The sequence below is a fragment of the Prunus avium genome, chromosome 5 (genome assembly GCF_965620075.1).
Source record: "Prunus avium chromosome 5, drPruAviu1.hap1.1, whole genome shotgun sequence".
NCBI lineage: Eukaryota > Viridiplantae > Streptophyta > Magnoliopsida > Rosales > Rosaceae > Prunus > Prunus avium.
The window spans coordinates 16,209,859-16,223,898 of NC_142288.1; the positions used below are offsets into that span (position 1 = coordinate 16,209,859).

Genomic DNA, 14,040 nt, shown 5'->3' on the forward strand with positions numbered 1-14,040 from the left:
GGTTGCCTTGTTTGTAGAAACAGAAAATTTTGGTATTTTGCACTTCAACAAAGGTGAGGTTGCCCGCCCACTTTTACATTGCGTCAGTTAACAGCTGAAATCTTTCAAACCAGATTGTAGCACAACAAAATGACAGCATATAAACCTAAAGCTAGCAACCTTTTTCCAAGAAAACCAATTGGATAAAGATGGCCCAAATTAGAACTGGTCAAGCTGTATTTCCGCTTGGCATTTACCCTAATCCAAATACCAAGTTAACAAAAATAACATTTGGTTGTTATTTTTCCAACCAAAAAACTAACCCCCCAAAACATTGTATATTTCAATCTCCTCTCTCTCTCTCTCTCTCTCTCTCTCCCTAATCCATCACCGTCATGAAATGGTAGAACCCTTTGCATCTCCAACCCTACCCATTCCTCTCTCATATGCAAGCTTAGCCTGAAGGCTTTCAACCTCTCTTTGTTGAAGAGCTTTCTTGCTAGCCAAGGCACACACACATATCGTAACCATGACACTTAATTGTCTAACTTGCCAGGTCCTCAACAGGACAAACTCCTCTGGCTCTGATAAGGATTATGTATGCAAGGACAAGGCTTATAGGAAACTTTGTTGTGTAAACATCAATATGGAGAGAAGCTGGTCTGGGAACCTAACTCCGCCGTCTTACGAGCAAATCCAGGAATCTTCTATGTTCATGCCGGATAAGAAGAAGGTGAAGATGCCCCTGGGGCATCGCCGGCTTATGAGTACAGGTGGGGTTGCATATGAAGGAAGCACCGAACCGCGCTTGGTGAGGAGCTCTGGAATGAGAAGGGATTGGAGCTTTGAGAATTTGGCTCTCCTCAGAAACGAGAAGAAAGGGAGAAACTCTTAAGATATAATTGACACAAGTTTAATCTATTCATGCTCAATTCTTTTTCTTCTTCTTTATTTTCTTTCTTTTTCACCTTTTTTTATTTATTATTTTCATTTGTTTGTTTACTTTTTCTGAGCTTTTGTGTCGTTATCTTTTGAGACGGAGAGAAATGCAGATGTTTCAATTGAAGTTTGATCGTTGTGGAGGAGATTTGAACATATATAGTGTTGAAAATTGAAATTCCTTATTCAAATGTACATGTTGGTTATTCCTATAGTAAAAAAAAAAAAAAAAAAAAGAGAAAAAAATTGAAGGATTATTTTCACTCTTGGGGTTATTCATACTATTTTCTGTGTTTTAAAAGAGATAAACCAAAAATGAGTTCGGATTAGAATAGGTAAGGATTCAATTCGATTCAATGTAACGAAATTTAAGAAAACAAAACAAACAAAGAGGGATAAAACAACGAGAAGAATTAACCGCCAACAACAACGATAAGATTACAATAGCGGTCGCAATAAAAATTTCATTAAAGTATGACTGGAATGAACATTTTAATGGATGTAGACAGAAGCAATGATGTTCATAGGAGCCTTTTGATTAACATGTTCCAATAAAGTTTTGGCTCCCTATATTTTTGAAAGAGAATCAATTGGGCAGTTGTATATGTGCATTAATTTTGGGGTCAATAATTTTCATATGCTACTTTTTCTTAATAAAAAATGGTTTTGCTAACGCAATGTTGACTCTTCAAATCATCTGTCTATAGACTGGTTATTGGATAAACTGTTTTTCAAAATTCTTCAAATTGTATGGCGCATGCATATTTTGGCAAGTAAGTTATACAGTGTAGAGATTTGTAGCTCTAGTGTTTGGTGGATTGAATTATATGACTAGATATGATTCATAATTCTAGTCAAATATTTGGTGACAGAGGTTGGAATTAAGTTAGATTGGATTATGTCTATTCTTACTAGACTTACATAGCATATTTCAATTAATCATGTCTCTTAATCATGTGTAATAGTATCAAACACTTCACAGAATTACTGTTATCCTCTCTAATCTAATGTAATCCAATTCGATCTAATTCTACAGTTTGGGATTGCTGTCACGGTTAAAAAAAGTTGTTTGTGCTGTGCTTTGAAAATAATTAGTTGTAAAGTAAAGCAGTTCCATGTTTAGTGAACAATATTTTTAAAGTGGTGTTATGACAAAAAGCAATATCAAAACTGTTTGGTAAATTTTAATATAAAACTGTTGTAACTGTGAATAATGACTCAACTAGACATGATGTTGAAAGTGTTATGTGCTATCATGTGATGGTGAAAGAGATGGAAGTGAAGGTGATGGTGAAAGAGGTGGTAGGTGGTGGTGGTTGTGGTAGTGGTTGTGGTGGGAATGGTGGTTGAGGAGGTGGTGGGGGTGGAGGTTGAAGAGGAGGTGGTGGTTGCGGTGGCGGCGTGGTGGTGGTGGAGGTTGAGGAGGTGGTTGTGGTGGTGGTGGCATGGTGGTGGTGGTGGTGGTGGTGGTGGCGGCGGCAGAGGAGGAGGAGGATATGGTGGTCGTGGTGGTCGTGGTGGTCGTGGTAGTGGCTATGGAGGTGGAGGTGGAGGTGGTGTCATTTTTAAAAATGAATTTTGGGATTTTGGGAATTTAAAATATTCATTTAAGGGTCATCTCTGCTTCTTTTGAAAGCAGCTTTGAAAAACACTCCCAAACCGAGCCTGAGCCTAATTCATATCCCAATCTAATCCCTTCATCCAAGGCCATAGCCAAAAGCCTAAAACCATTGATTCAAGACACAATCTAGAGACTGCAGCATATGCATAACAAATTGCTACCACATTATAAAATATTTACAGTTCTTTCAACTTATTAGCAGATGATAAAGATCGAAGGTACGCTGTCATTAGGATGAACCAGCACAGCACTTCAAAAAATGATTCTTCCTGCTGCCTCGTCATAATGAAGGCATATAAATGATGTCTATGGTAGCATACATTGAAAATCTCTTTTCCATTTAAGCATCTTAAAGCCATATTCTACAATTTCACACCAAGTTGACTATAAATACTCAATATGAACACATGCATAGATAAGATTCATGTCAAACAAATTTCAGATGCAATCCAAGATACATTGCTTTTAAAAAAGCAAACATTCAAATCCCACTCCTTACAGATGAAACATCTTGTGTCAGTCTTTATATACTTTGTGGACAGTAATCATACATTACAACAAGTTCAACCACTTACCTGATTTTCTAACCAAAACAGTATCAATGTCCAAGATTCCTTTCCCGTCATTGTTAGACTTCCGCATATGCAAAATCCAATACTTAACCAACTTAGACCTTAGCTGCATATTTCCTCATCCCTTATACATCAGTAAAGAGCACAAGTTGAAAGTGTAGACAGAAAATACCAACTCCATACCATCAAAACAGAACAGTTAGGAGTCATCTGCCCAATATGCATAAAGTTACCATCCCATCAAAATGGAACAGTTCGGAGTTATCTTCCATCGGCTTTAGTTTTTCTTCTTCCTTGCATCAGCTTTCCAATCTCTTCGACACAGTTTGGGTCTTTGCATTTCAAAGTTATTCTGGTTCACAGATATCTCAGAATGGGTTTCACTATCTAATAGTGGCTCAGCCGTAGTTCCAGATAATAACACAGTTTGACTCTCACTGGTTGACATAGGAGTAAGGACAGCACAACCATTAGGTGTAACTTCAGGATACTCAGAAACACGAGCCCTCCTTGCATCCTTTTTCCAATCTCGTTTACAGTGCACACGGGGTACATAATTGCTAACAAATCCATTCATTTGCACTTCTACTTGTGGTGGAGTTGCTTGCTTTATGATGCTAGGCTTCTTCATATCTGCTTCAAGGCGCTTCCGGGCCCTATACCTACGTTGTCGTTCTCGGTTCTTCAGGCGACGAGTCAGAACATCATTACGACTTCTGGTGCGCTCTCTTTGATCAATAGGCTTCATTATAAAACTATCTTGTGTTTGAGCAGCATTCATATCTTTGCCTGCCTGACATTCAGACCAAGTCTAGCATAAGCATGAATAAAGGAGGACTGCAAACAATAACACTACAAACAATGGTTCTCTATTTGACAGTAAACTTCTTACCACTAAAAATTCGCTCACAACTAAGAGATGATAGCTCGCTTCAATTACGCAACCACTTGAATGGTGAACAAAGGGAACATGACTTGCTACATCTATAAACGCGGCAATGCATCACTCTAAGTGGTCTAACAAAAACAAAAATTAGCCAGAAAACATTACATGCACAACATCCTTCACAAGCCCATAAAGAAAACATGATCAGGTATTCATTTGGTCGGAAGTACCAGCTAAGTAAATTTCCTCACACAGCACATTTAATGAGACATAAATGTGCCGTTTTGTATGATTAAGGATTACACACGTTCAAGTATACATCACGGGCTAACAATCAAATTCTGAAATTTTGCTTTAGAATGGGAAAGACCATCAAATAATCAGGGAGGATATATAAGAGATTGATGACTAAAACTTATCCCCTTATCTCCCTTGAAATGGTGAGATTATGAGGGAAATTTGGTTACTTAAATCAGATTTTTTTTCCCTTTTTATGACAATTTCCTTTTCCTTTTTGGTTTGCCCTAAATTTCTATGTTTACATAAGCTTTTCCATAGTGTGTGTTTTTTTTTTAATAATTAATAATGAAATATTTATAAAGCTATTTTTACAAAAGTCACTCACAAACAAAATTATGTTATTCATGGCTATGAAGTTATAAAGTAGAAATTTTACATTCTACTATCTCAATATGTGACTCTCCTCAGGTACTTATCCTATTGGATGGAGCACAATCTACAAAATTGTTTGTCCAAAAAAAAAATATATGGACCCTTGTACCCAAGCCAACCATAAATGCAAAACAACCCTAAATGTTTGTCCACACATACAGATCTTTTTCAAAAGCGATCCCGCACATTTCTGAACTTTCTGCACGTGGCTGTCATCCGTTTGATCTCATTAATCTGCCGATCTCATTTATATAAAATGTCGCACAAAGATCTTAGTAATTTGTGGTCTGGTTAAAACTTCAATGGTTCTTTCAATACTTTTGGTAGATTATAGATCATGAGCACCTACCCCTGATTTGGAAATAAAACACCAATTCTTAAAGGTAAATCCATGACCTTTGAAAATTTATTAATCAGCCACAACCAGAGAGTATTTATCAATCAGCCAAGCAGGGAATATGATTAGAATCTAAAAGTTGCCCCTCAAAAGGGGGAAAAAATAAGATGTAAATCCTGGTTCTTTACCATCAAACGAGGATTGAATTACCTTTAAATCCAATGTTGGCAGCTCCATTCCATTCTTAGCCTCTTAAGCCTTCAATCCAATGTTGGCAGATATGAACGTCAAACGACTACAGAGTGTCCACAACAGTCTCTCTTGCACACGTTTCAGGCCGAAAACAGTCTTTCATGTATGTTCTGTATAATTTTTAGTCAGGAACTCCTGAAGCAATGAAACTTCAGTTAAGAAATTTGATTCCATAATTGACATTACTGCAACACAAAAACACTAGTACAACAGTATAAAAAAATTATCACGAACATATTGCTATTAGTTGCAACCTGCCACAAATAGATGAATTTTTCTAAATAAACAATGACATTATAACTATTATAGAAAGAAATTTCAACCCATCAAGCTACCAATTAACTAAAGAATGGGTTGGAGCATATATATATATATATATACCAGGAAGCTTTAAGAAGGCTGGCCACTAATAGCCATAGCCACAGACTATTATGCAATTAAATATATTCTATATGCAAGTGTGCCGTCGCACACCACATACAGGCACCTATTATTATGCAATTACAAAATTTGCAGTTAATCATGTCCAATTAATATAAGCGGCAGGTTAGAAGAATATCAAAATGCAGGTTTCAAGAGGCCAAATCAATGCATGTCTTCATTTTCTAAGACGAAAAACCATAGTTGCCTAATTCGCTCAACCCCTACGAATTTCGATCTGGATCGAGCGTACCCAATCGCGGTACGGTATCGATCTGGAACGAAAAGATTTAACGACTCAGTTCCAGAGGAGAGAACAGTACCTGATAGAAGACGTCGCTGCTACAGAGCAGTACCTGACCGCCGACAGCAGACGAGCAATCGAGGGCGCATAAGGGAGGGAGAGTGCTATAGCTGATGAGCCCACGTTTGATTCTTGGTCCCTTGGAAGATATTGGGTTCGGAGAGGATTTTTTTGGATGAATAGATTCCAAGAGGTGGAATGGGTAAAAAATGGATTGGCGTAAGAGCAGTTCCAGCGGACTGCCCAGCCCAGGCGAAAGGCCCCTGGTCTCCCAAAATCAGCTCTGACATCCAGCCCGGCAAGGCCCAAGGCAAGATAGGCACTGACATCAGCAAAGAAAAAATGTTTTAAAAAATTGAAAACAATTACCAAAAAATTCAACAACAAAAAATTATACAGCAAATTTTTATTTATTAATATCATATATATATAAATAAATTAATCTCATGTGAATAGTAATTTCCCTTGGATTACCATAGTTTGGGTAGAAAAGTACAAAAAAATTTGCTAGAGAATATACTATTCAAGTGAACAATAACCGCCCTTACTTGCTCTTGTTCTTTGCCATAGTAAATGGGTGGAAGTGCTCTAAGGGGGAACATACTAGAGATTGGGTGGGTGTGTCAATATAATAAAATTACTCATTCTGGTTTCAAGAATTCAATCTCGTTCTCTTGGACTCTATGGTCTAAGGAAGTTGTGATTACCTACCCTTGGATCTAATGTAAGGGTTGAGAAAGAACTGATTTAAATATCAATATGTCATATTTTATTTTACTTTTATTACAGTAAAATACTATTTTGGTTATTAAAACTAAATTTTTTTTAAATAAAAAAGTTCAATACCATATATGAAAAATATGAACAAAAAACTCATCGTCATTTAAGCCAGTCATCTTTCTACTTCACGCCTAGTGAATAAGAAAACATGAACCTTTCATGAAAATACAACATAATTGCATATTTAACATTTATAATAATAATAATAATAATAATAATAATAATAATAATAATAAAACCCCAAAATTTGTTTGTAAAAAATTGAAGTTTTCCTAAACTGGGTTCATGAATCATTCAAATCTAACATTTATAAACAGAAAATTGATCACAAAGGCAGAAACAACAGGAAAGTGACTTGGTTGTAGGCCCTTGAAATTCAATCACGTTAAAGTGTGAAGGGATGGCTTGATGGCTCCGAATTTGGATCAATAAATTTTCTTTTGTTTATGAAAAAATTGAATATTGGAAACTAAATCAAGAGATGAAATAGATAACCAATAAGAATTAGAGTGAATCTTAAACGACACATGTTCTTAATTTTTGTCTACAACGCCAAAGTTGAAGGTAGTTGTGAACGACAATGGAGGAAGAACATGTTCTTGGTTTTCTAAGAGAGAGCGTGTTTTGGTTGGAGTGAATTTTTTTTTATTTAAGTTTTTTTTTTTTTTAAAAGTTAAATTAATGTTTTGTACACTAAAAGTAATAAAATATAAACATATTGATATTTAAATCAATATTTTCTAAACCTTTAAATTAGATCCAAGAGTGAGTGACTAAAACTTCCTTGGACCCTAGGGTCTAAGAGAACAGGACTGTTCAAGAATTGCTAAGGAAGAAGGAAAGTCACGATTCTTTCAATACATCAAACAAATAAAATACATAACTTATTGAATAAATAAAAAACCACCTATTCATAAAATAAATAAGTTCATAATTAAAATTTGTATGCAGAAACATAAATTAAAGTTTATTGTTGAAACTTTAAACCAAACAAAACGGAAATTGAAAATACTTGAAATTAAAAATAGCAACTTTAGCCAACTAGTCGTTTTCCCTTCGCTTTTGCACTAGTCCTGTAACATCCCGACCCAAAATAAAAGGAATAGTAAATTAATTAATTTCAATAATTATGAATTTCCAATTTTGCCCTCGGAGTAGGGGTAATTTGATCATTTATTATCTAGGAGGATTTTGGGGCAATGGCTGGTACCTTTACGTAGGTCGTACTGAGACGAGCCCGTAGACACATGGTAGGCTTGAATCGGAGTTGTAACGAGAGAGATACGATCTAAAAACTCTTAGTGGCACAATCGTAACAATTTTGAAGTTTATTTTTAATAAAAACAGAAAAACTCTCTCTCTCTCTCTCCCCTGCGCGCAGAAAAACACCCCCCCTTGCTGTTACTATTCATCCGGAGGCTTTTTGGGCCACCACCGGCACATCCGGCCACCATTTTGGGTGGTACCAGTAACAAAAGAACCAGCGCGACGCTGCCTACCCATCCCGACCCTTCTTAGCCGCCACCACCGCCTGTGCTTGCCGGAATATCGAGACATATCGCAGTTTTACCCAAAACTTCACGGAGCTCGTTCGGGTGATTTCGGCAACCAAATCTTGCGATCCAGGTATGATTTCTCAACCTCTCGTGGTGTTCTAGCTGCTGGTTGAGTTGGATAGGCGAAATTTATGCGTTATGGTAGTTAATTAAGCGATTGAAAAATCTGCCGGTTTCGACATCCGTTTTCAGCCACTTCCGTCGAATTTTTGGGGTATGTTCAAGAACAAAAGTGACTCCAAATTAGGTGTATTACCTAGGGTAAGAGTCTTGGCCCGAGATTCTAAGATTTTCCGGCGATGCAATATCGCTTTGGACACCCACGCGCTGCCAGCGCGTGTGGTGGCGCGTGGGCACTGTATCAGAGGGGCATTTTGTCCAAATGTGATCCCCTGGTTGTCACGAGCGCATAGGATTTTACGGATCTCAATTCGGATAACGTTTGAACCCCGAACGGATTTTACATATCGCGTGTTATCTGGGTTCAATATGTTAGAACCGTTGGATCGCTTCCAAGTTCTTATATGTTGTTCCTTGTATTCCTAGGATCGTGTAGGAATTCGTGGATCAGGAATCGGAGCCCCGGATGTTCCGATTTAATAAGTTAAAGTTTGTGTTTTACAGTAACCGTCCGATCGTGCGATCGCGAGTGATCTAACCGTCCAATCCGGACCAAACTTGCAGGACGTGTATCCTAGACCTTGTGGAACCCATAGGAACTTTCGGATCGTAAAATGGAGGTCGTGGGCCCCACGGGCCCGGTTGACCAAGTTTGGGTAGTTTGACCCTCGATTGACCGTGAGTCTTCCGAGGTAGTCCCACTCTTCAAAGAGTACTAGAACGACCCTTTTGGACGAGTCTTGATCGTCATTTGTTTTATGTTGATTATGTGGGTCTATGAGATTATTTGTATGGTTTTATGATGAAAATCTTATGCTTTTGAATTTAATGATTTATTTAAATGCTTTTTATATTTAATAGTTGAATTCTTTATTTTTGTAAAGTAATTGTGATACATATGGGTTTGACATATTCGAGTGTTTTGAGTTTATATATAATAATTGAGAAAGTGTTATCTTTGTTGATTTTGTGTGGGGTACTTAGAATGTTAATTTGAGTGTTATTAGCACTACCTTAGGTACCTCTCCGATTATGGGTTTTATGTTTGAGAGTTTGTTTTGCCCAGGCCCTTCGGAGTTTGTCCAGGCCTGTGATGTTGTTGGCGCTAAAACTAGATGGGTATGTAGTAAGTAGGCCAACTTAAAGATGAGGTGGATGCTGAAGGTGAGGACCCTCAGTATGTAAGAGCATTCGGTAAGTAAATTGACATGCATACAGAAGACAAATGTACGTGGTTCACCCGAATGATGGGCTACGTCCACGGAGAAGTATGTTTTCATTATGATAATGTGTGTATACATTGTACATAGGGTTAGACCCAAGGGGAAGAGGAAGAATATCGAAGGTTGAAGGTAGATGCTGAAGGCCGAAGGCTGAGGATCTGGCTGATGGCCGATGATCCGTGGGCTTGTAAATGGGCTCATGGGTAAACCCATGGGGCCCCAGTAGCCTGCCCAACCTCTTTCTTTTTCTCCCTCCTTTGAAGGAGAGGGGTCTTCTTTTATAGGGAAGGGAGAGTCTCATTCTCTTGTGTTTTGTCGATGTGGGACTCCCTTCCCTTTGCTTGGATTAGCTTGGAAATGCTTGGAAATGCTTGGCCAGATATTGTACAAACAGGAGTCCCCCAAGTTCCCGATTAAGGAGGTACTTCTTGATTGCGGACTTGTAGTTATCAATGCACTGGCCAAGTAATGTTTCAGCTCATTCTTCCCTTTGAATTGTATGCAGCATAAATGTGGAGTGTCTCCTGTGGGTGCCGTTTGGCAAGGTGGTGTAGAAGCTGCCAGAAGCTTGGAAGCTGATGCCGAAAGCTTGGAAGCTTGGAAGCTGATGCCGGAAGCTTGGAAGCTTGGAAGCTGATGTCGGAAGCTTGGAAGCTGCCGGAAAGGAAAAATGTCTCCAGGGATCCCGTTCGGCATGTGGGCTTGGCGCCGTAAAGGAGAAGATTCTCCTAGGGGGTGCCGTTCGGCAAGGAGGGGCAGAAGCTGCCGGAAGCCTGGAAGCTGATGCCGGAAGCATGGAAGCTGATGCCGGAAGCTTGGAAGCTTGGAAGCTTGGAAGCTGATGCCGGAAGCATGGAAGCTGATGCCGGAAGCTTGGAAGCTGATGCCGGAAGCTTGGAAGCTGCCGGAAAGGAAAAATGTCTCCAGGGATGCCGTTCGGCATGTGGGCTTGGCGCCGTAAAGGAGAAGATTCTCCTCGGGGGTGCCGTTCGGCAAGGTGGGGCAGAAGCTGCCGGAAGCCTGGAAGCTGATGCCGGAAGCATGGAAGCTAATGCCGGAAGCTTGGAAGCTGATGCCGGAAGCTTGGAAGCTTGGAAGCTGATGCCGGAAGCAATCGAGCGCGCAGAATCATCTGAGAATACCGAAGGCAGACACCGAATCATTGGGGAGATGTGAAGACATCGTACGCCGAATGTTGCAAGGGTGCCGAAGGCAGATGCCGAATCATTGGGGGGATGTGAAGACATCGCACGCGCCGAATGATGCAAGGGTGCCGAAGGCCGAAGGCAGATGCCAAATCATTGGGGGGATGTGAAAACATCGCACGCGCCGAATGTTGCAAGGGTGCCGAAGGCAGATGCCGAATCATTGGGGGATGTGAACACATCGCACGCGCCGAATAATGCAAGGGTGCCGAAGGCCGAAGGCAGATGCCGAATCATTGGGGGGATGTGAAGACATCGCACGCGCCGAATGATGCAAGGGTGCCGAAGGCCGAAGGTAGATGCCGAATCATTGGGGGGATGTGAAGACATCGCACACGCCGAATGATGCAAGGGTGCCGGAAGCTTGGCTTTCAGAAAAGGCGCTGGAGAAGTGTCTCCTGGAAGGTGCCGTTCGGCATGGCTGATGGCCGAAGCCGAAGGTCGATAGCCGATGCCGAAGGCAGATGGCCGATAGCTGATGACTGAAGGCCGAAGGCTGATGGCCGATGCCGAATCATTGGGGAGATGTGAAGACATCGTACGCCGAATGTTGCAAGGGTGCCGAAGGCCGAAGGCAGATGCCGAATCATTGGGGGGATGTGAAGACATCGCACGCGCTGAATGATGCAAGGGTGCCGAAGGCAGATGCCGAATCATTGGGGGGATGTGAAGACATCGCACGTGCCGAATGATGCAAGGGTGCTGTTCGGTTCATTTTTACACATGATTTTTCATGTTATTCACCCACTATTTTGAGTTAGTTCTTGACATTTTATAGCTTTTTACTTCCTTTTTGTGTTTTCTTAGATTTTACCTTGGTTGGAATGAAAATGAGCTAAAAGTGCATTATTTGTTATAAATTCTGTTTTTGTTCATTTTCGTAGGTCAACTTCTTGGCCTGGGATCAACATGCTCTGGTGCTCGGATGAGGTCATGATCTTCATGAGACTTGTTCCAATGGATGTTAACTACAACATATCCAAATTTGAGCTCCATTGGACAAGTATTGCCTATCCATCCAATCCAACATGTTACCACAGCTCTGGAAATCCGGAATTGTCCAGCTTTTACCTCCTTTGTGTTATCTTGATTTTCTTGTTACCATAACTCTTGGTAACAAGAAGTTACCTTAGCTTTGAGATATTTTCTGAAGCAATTGGCATCTTATTGAGGACAAAACTTCATCATGGCAAGGGGACAATGGGCTAAGGCTTTATCAAAGGTGGTAGTTTAATATTAAAAGGTAAAAGCTGGAAAGGAGGAGAGAGGGAAGAGAAGTCAAAGGTGCAATCTGATTTGGGGGAAGCTTGAAACGGGAGAGAAGAGGATTCTATCATTCCAGACAACTAGAGAGCAGATTTTGGAGATTTGGAGCAGCCAAGAAAAGTGGAGAAGAAGACTTCCACCATTGATGATCTTGAAGCTTTCATCATTTTCTGAAAATCTGTAAACTCTTTCTAATTTCATTTTGAGTTTGTATTTGAAATAAGTATGAGCAACTAAACTCCATAGCTAGGGCTTAGGTTGAAGCCCTAAACATGATTACCTTAATGTTTTGATACTTGAGTGTATGAATTTCTAGATATTGTTGATGAATTCCAATTCACCAAATTAATCTATCCTTGATGTGTGTTTTTCCTTGGTTGGCCATCTTTGAAAGCATGCTTCTTGAGATTGTTGGGATTATGTGTATCTTCATGTTATCCTAAGCAATAAATGGATGAAGTAAGAATCATCCATGTGAATTGGTTTCTTGAATACCTAATGTAAACACCATGCTATTAGGATTCTTGTGATGTTCATATTCTCTTTGAACTTAATGGGTTCTCCTTGTAATTGAATCGAAGTACGAACTATACCTAGGTTCGGTTATGGGGAGGGCACAAGTATTGTAGCACGAACCATGCACTTTACATACATTAGAGAGAATCAATGCGTCTTGAGCCACGAACCATGGTCTTGATTGCGAACATCTTCATCAACACGTTTAGAGTTCATCACTTGAGTATTTATGAACATAGGTAGAATTGTTTAGGGTGGATTCCGAAACCCTAGTGTTTGTTACATTTTAATTTCACAATTCGATAATTCATCTCTGCCTTTCTCATTTAAATTCAAAGTCCATTTACTTTCATGCAATAGAAATAGATCACTTGAAACAAATCAAAACCCCCCCCCCCCCCCCCAATGTGTGTGTGAGTTGTGAGTTCGACACGTGGTGTGTATTTGATACTGAATTTTATTTGTTTCCGTAATTGTTTTGGACTTTTGGTCCGCGTTGTGTTCTTGAATTTTCTGTTCTGAATCCAACCGTATAAAGAACGTGAATTTTCGACGTACGGTTGGAAAGTTATAGGCAAAACACTGGACAGAGGTCGAAACTGAAAAACAGAGAAACGAATCTGCCCAAAAACGACCGGTCGTTACTGTTCACGACCGGTCGCTCATCACACGTTTATTGAAATTTCGACTCTGCCGAAAAACGACCGGTCGTCACTGTTCACGCGACCGGTCGTCACTGTTCACTGTTCACGGCACTGTTCATGTCACTGTTCACTGTTCACGGCACTGTTCACAGGTGATAAACAGGTGATAAAATGGCGATAGAAAATGCTGTTTGTGTTTTTCTTTAGTTTTCTTGTGTTGTTTCAATTCTTTTGCACTTCTTTACTTATTTTTAGTTTCCATTTTGCATTTGCGTATTTGTGGTGTGTCAATTAAGTGTTCTTTACGTACTCAAATTAGAACTTATAGGGAGCCGACAAGTTCTTCGTGGGATCGACCCTGTACTTGTATAATCTATACTTCAATAGACTCGTGCACTTGCGGGTATTTTTAATTGGTTGTTTGCACATTAATTTGTGTCCTCTTAGGAATGCAACAATTTTTGGCGCCGTTGCCGGGGAACTGGCACGGTTGCTTATATGTTTTGTTTGAGTATGTTTAGGGTACTTAGTTTTATTTTTGTTTATTTATTGTTGTTTCATTTTATCTTGATTTGTTTTTGTTTCTTTTTCTTATAGGAACATCCGACGAGTCACCTCCACCATCACCAATGGCAGCCGCAACTGAAATTGTGGAACTTACTATGCAAGAATACTCCAATAAAATTGTGATGGAGGAAGCAAATGCTTTTGGCTCATTTCAGAATGAGTTGACTATGAATGAATATTT

At 39.6% G+C, this 14,040-nt stretch overlaps 2 protein-coding genes across 9 annotated transcripts; one reads left to right on the forward strand and one right to left on the reverse strand.

Annotated features, from left to right (window-relative positions):
* Positions 1 to 508: 508 nt before the first annotated feature.
* Positions 509 to 874, forward strand: LOC110768012 (uncharacterized). Its single transcript, XM_021971689.1, has one exon. It carries the CDS (start codon positions 509 to 511, stop codon positions 872 to 874), a length of 366 nt encoding a protein of 121 aa, XP_021827381.1.
* A 2,045-nt stretch (positions 875 to 2,919) lies between these two features.
* Positions 2,920 to 6,162, reverse strand: LOC110768021 (FAM50A-like protein). Of its 8 annotated transcripts, none has more exons than XM_021971706.2 (4): positions 6,002 to 6,162; positions 5,217 to 5,393; positions 4,004 to 4,095; positions 2,920 to 3,900 (listed from the first exon to the last, which is right to left on the reverse strand). In XM_021971706.2, exon 4 carries the CDS (start codon positions 3,890 to 3,892, stop codon positions 3,389 to 3,391), a length of 504 nt encoding a protein of 167 aa, XP_021827398.1. In that variant the 5' UTR covers positions 3,893 to 3,900; positions 4,004 to 4,095; positions 5,217 to 5,393; positions 6,002 to 6,162; the 3' UTR covers positions 2,920 to 3,388. The 8 variants fall into 8 exon arrangements, with proteins under 8 accessions (XP_021827398.1, XP_021827394.1, XP_088110024.1 ...); XM_021971702.2 differs by having other exon boundaries at positions 2,920 to 3,904; XM_088253898.1 differs by having other exon boundaries at positions 4,004 to 4,119.
* Positions 6,163 to 14,040: the final 7,878 nt, after the last annotated feature.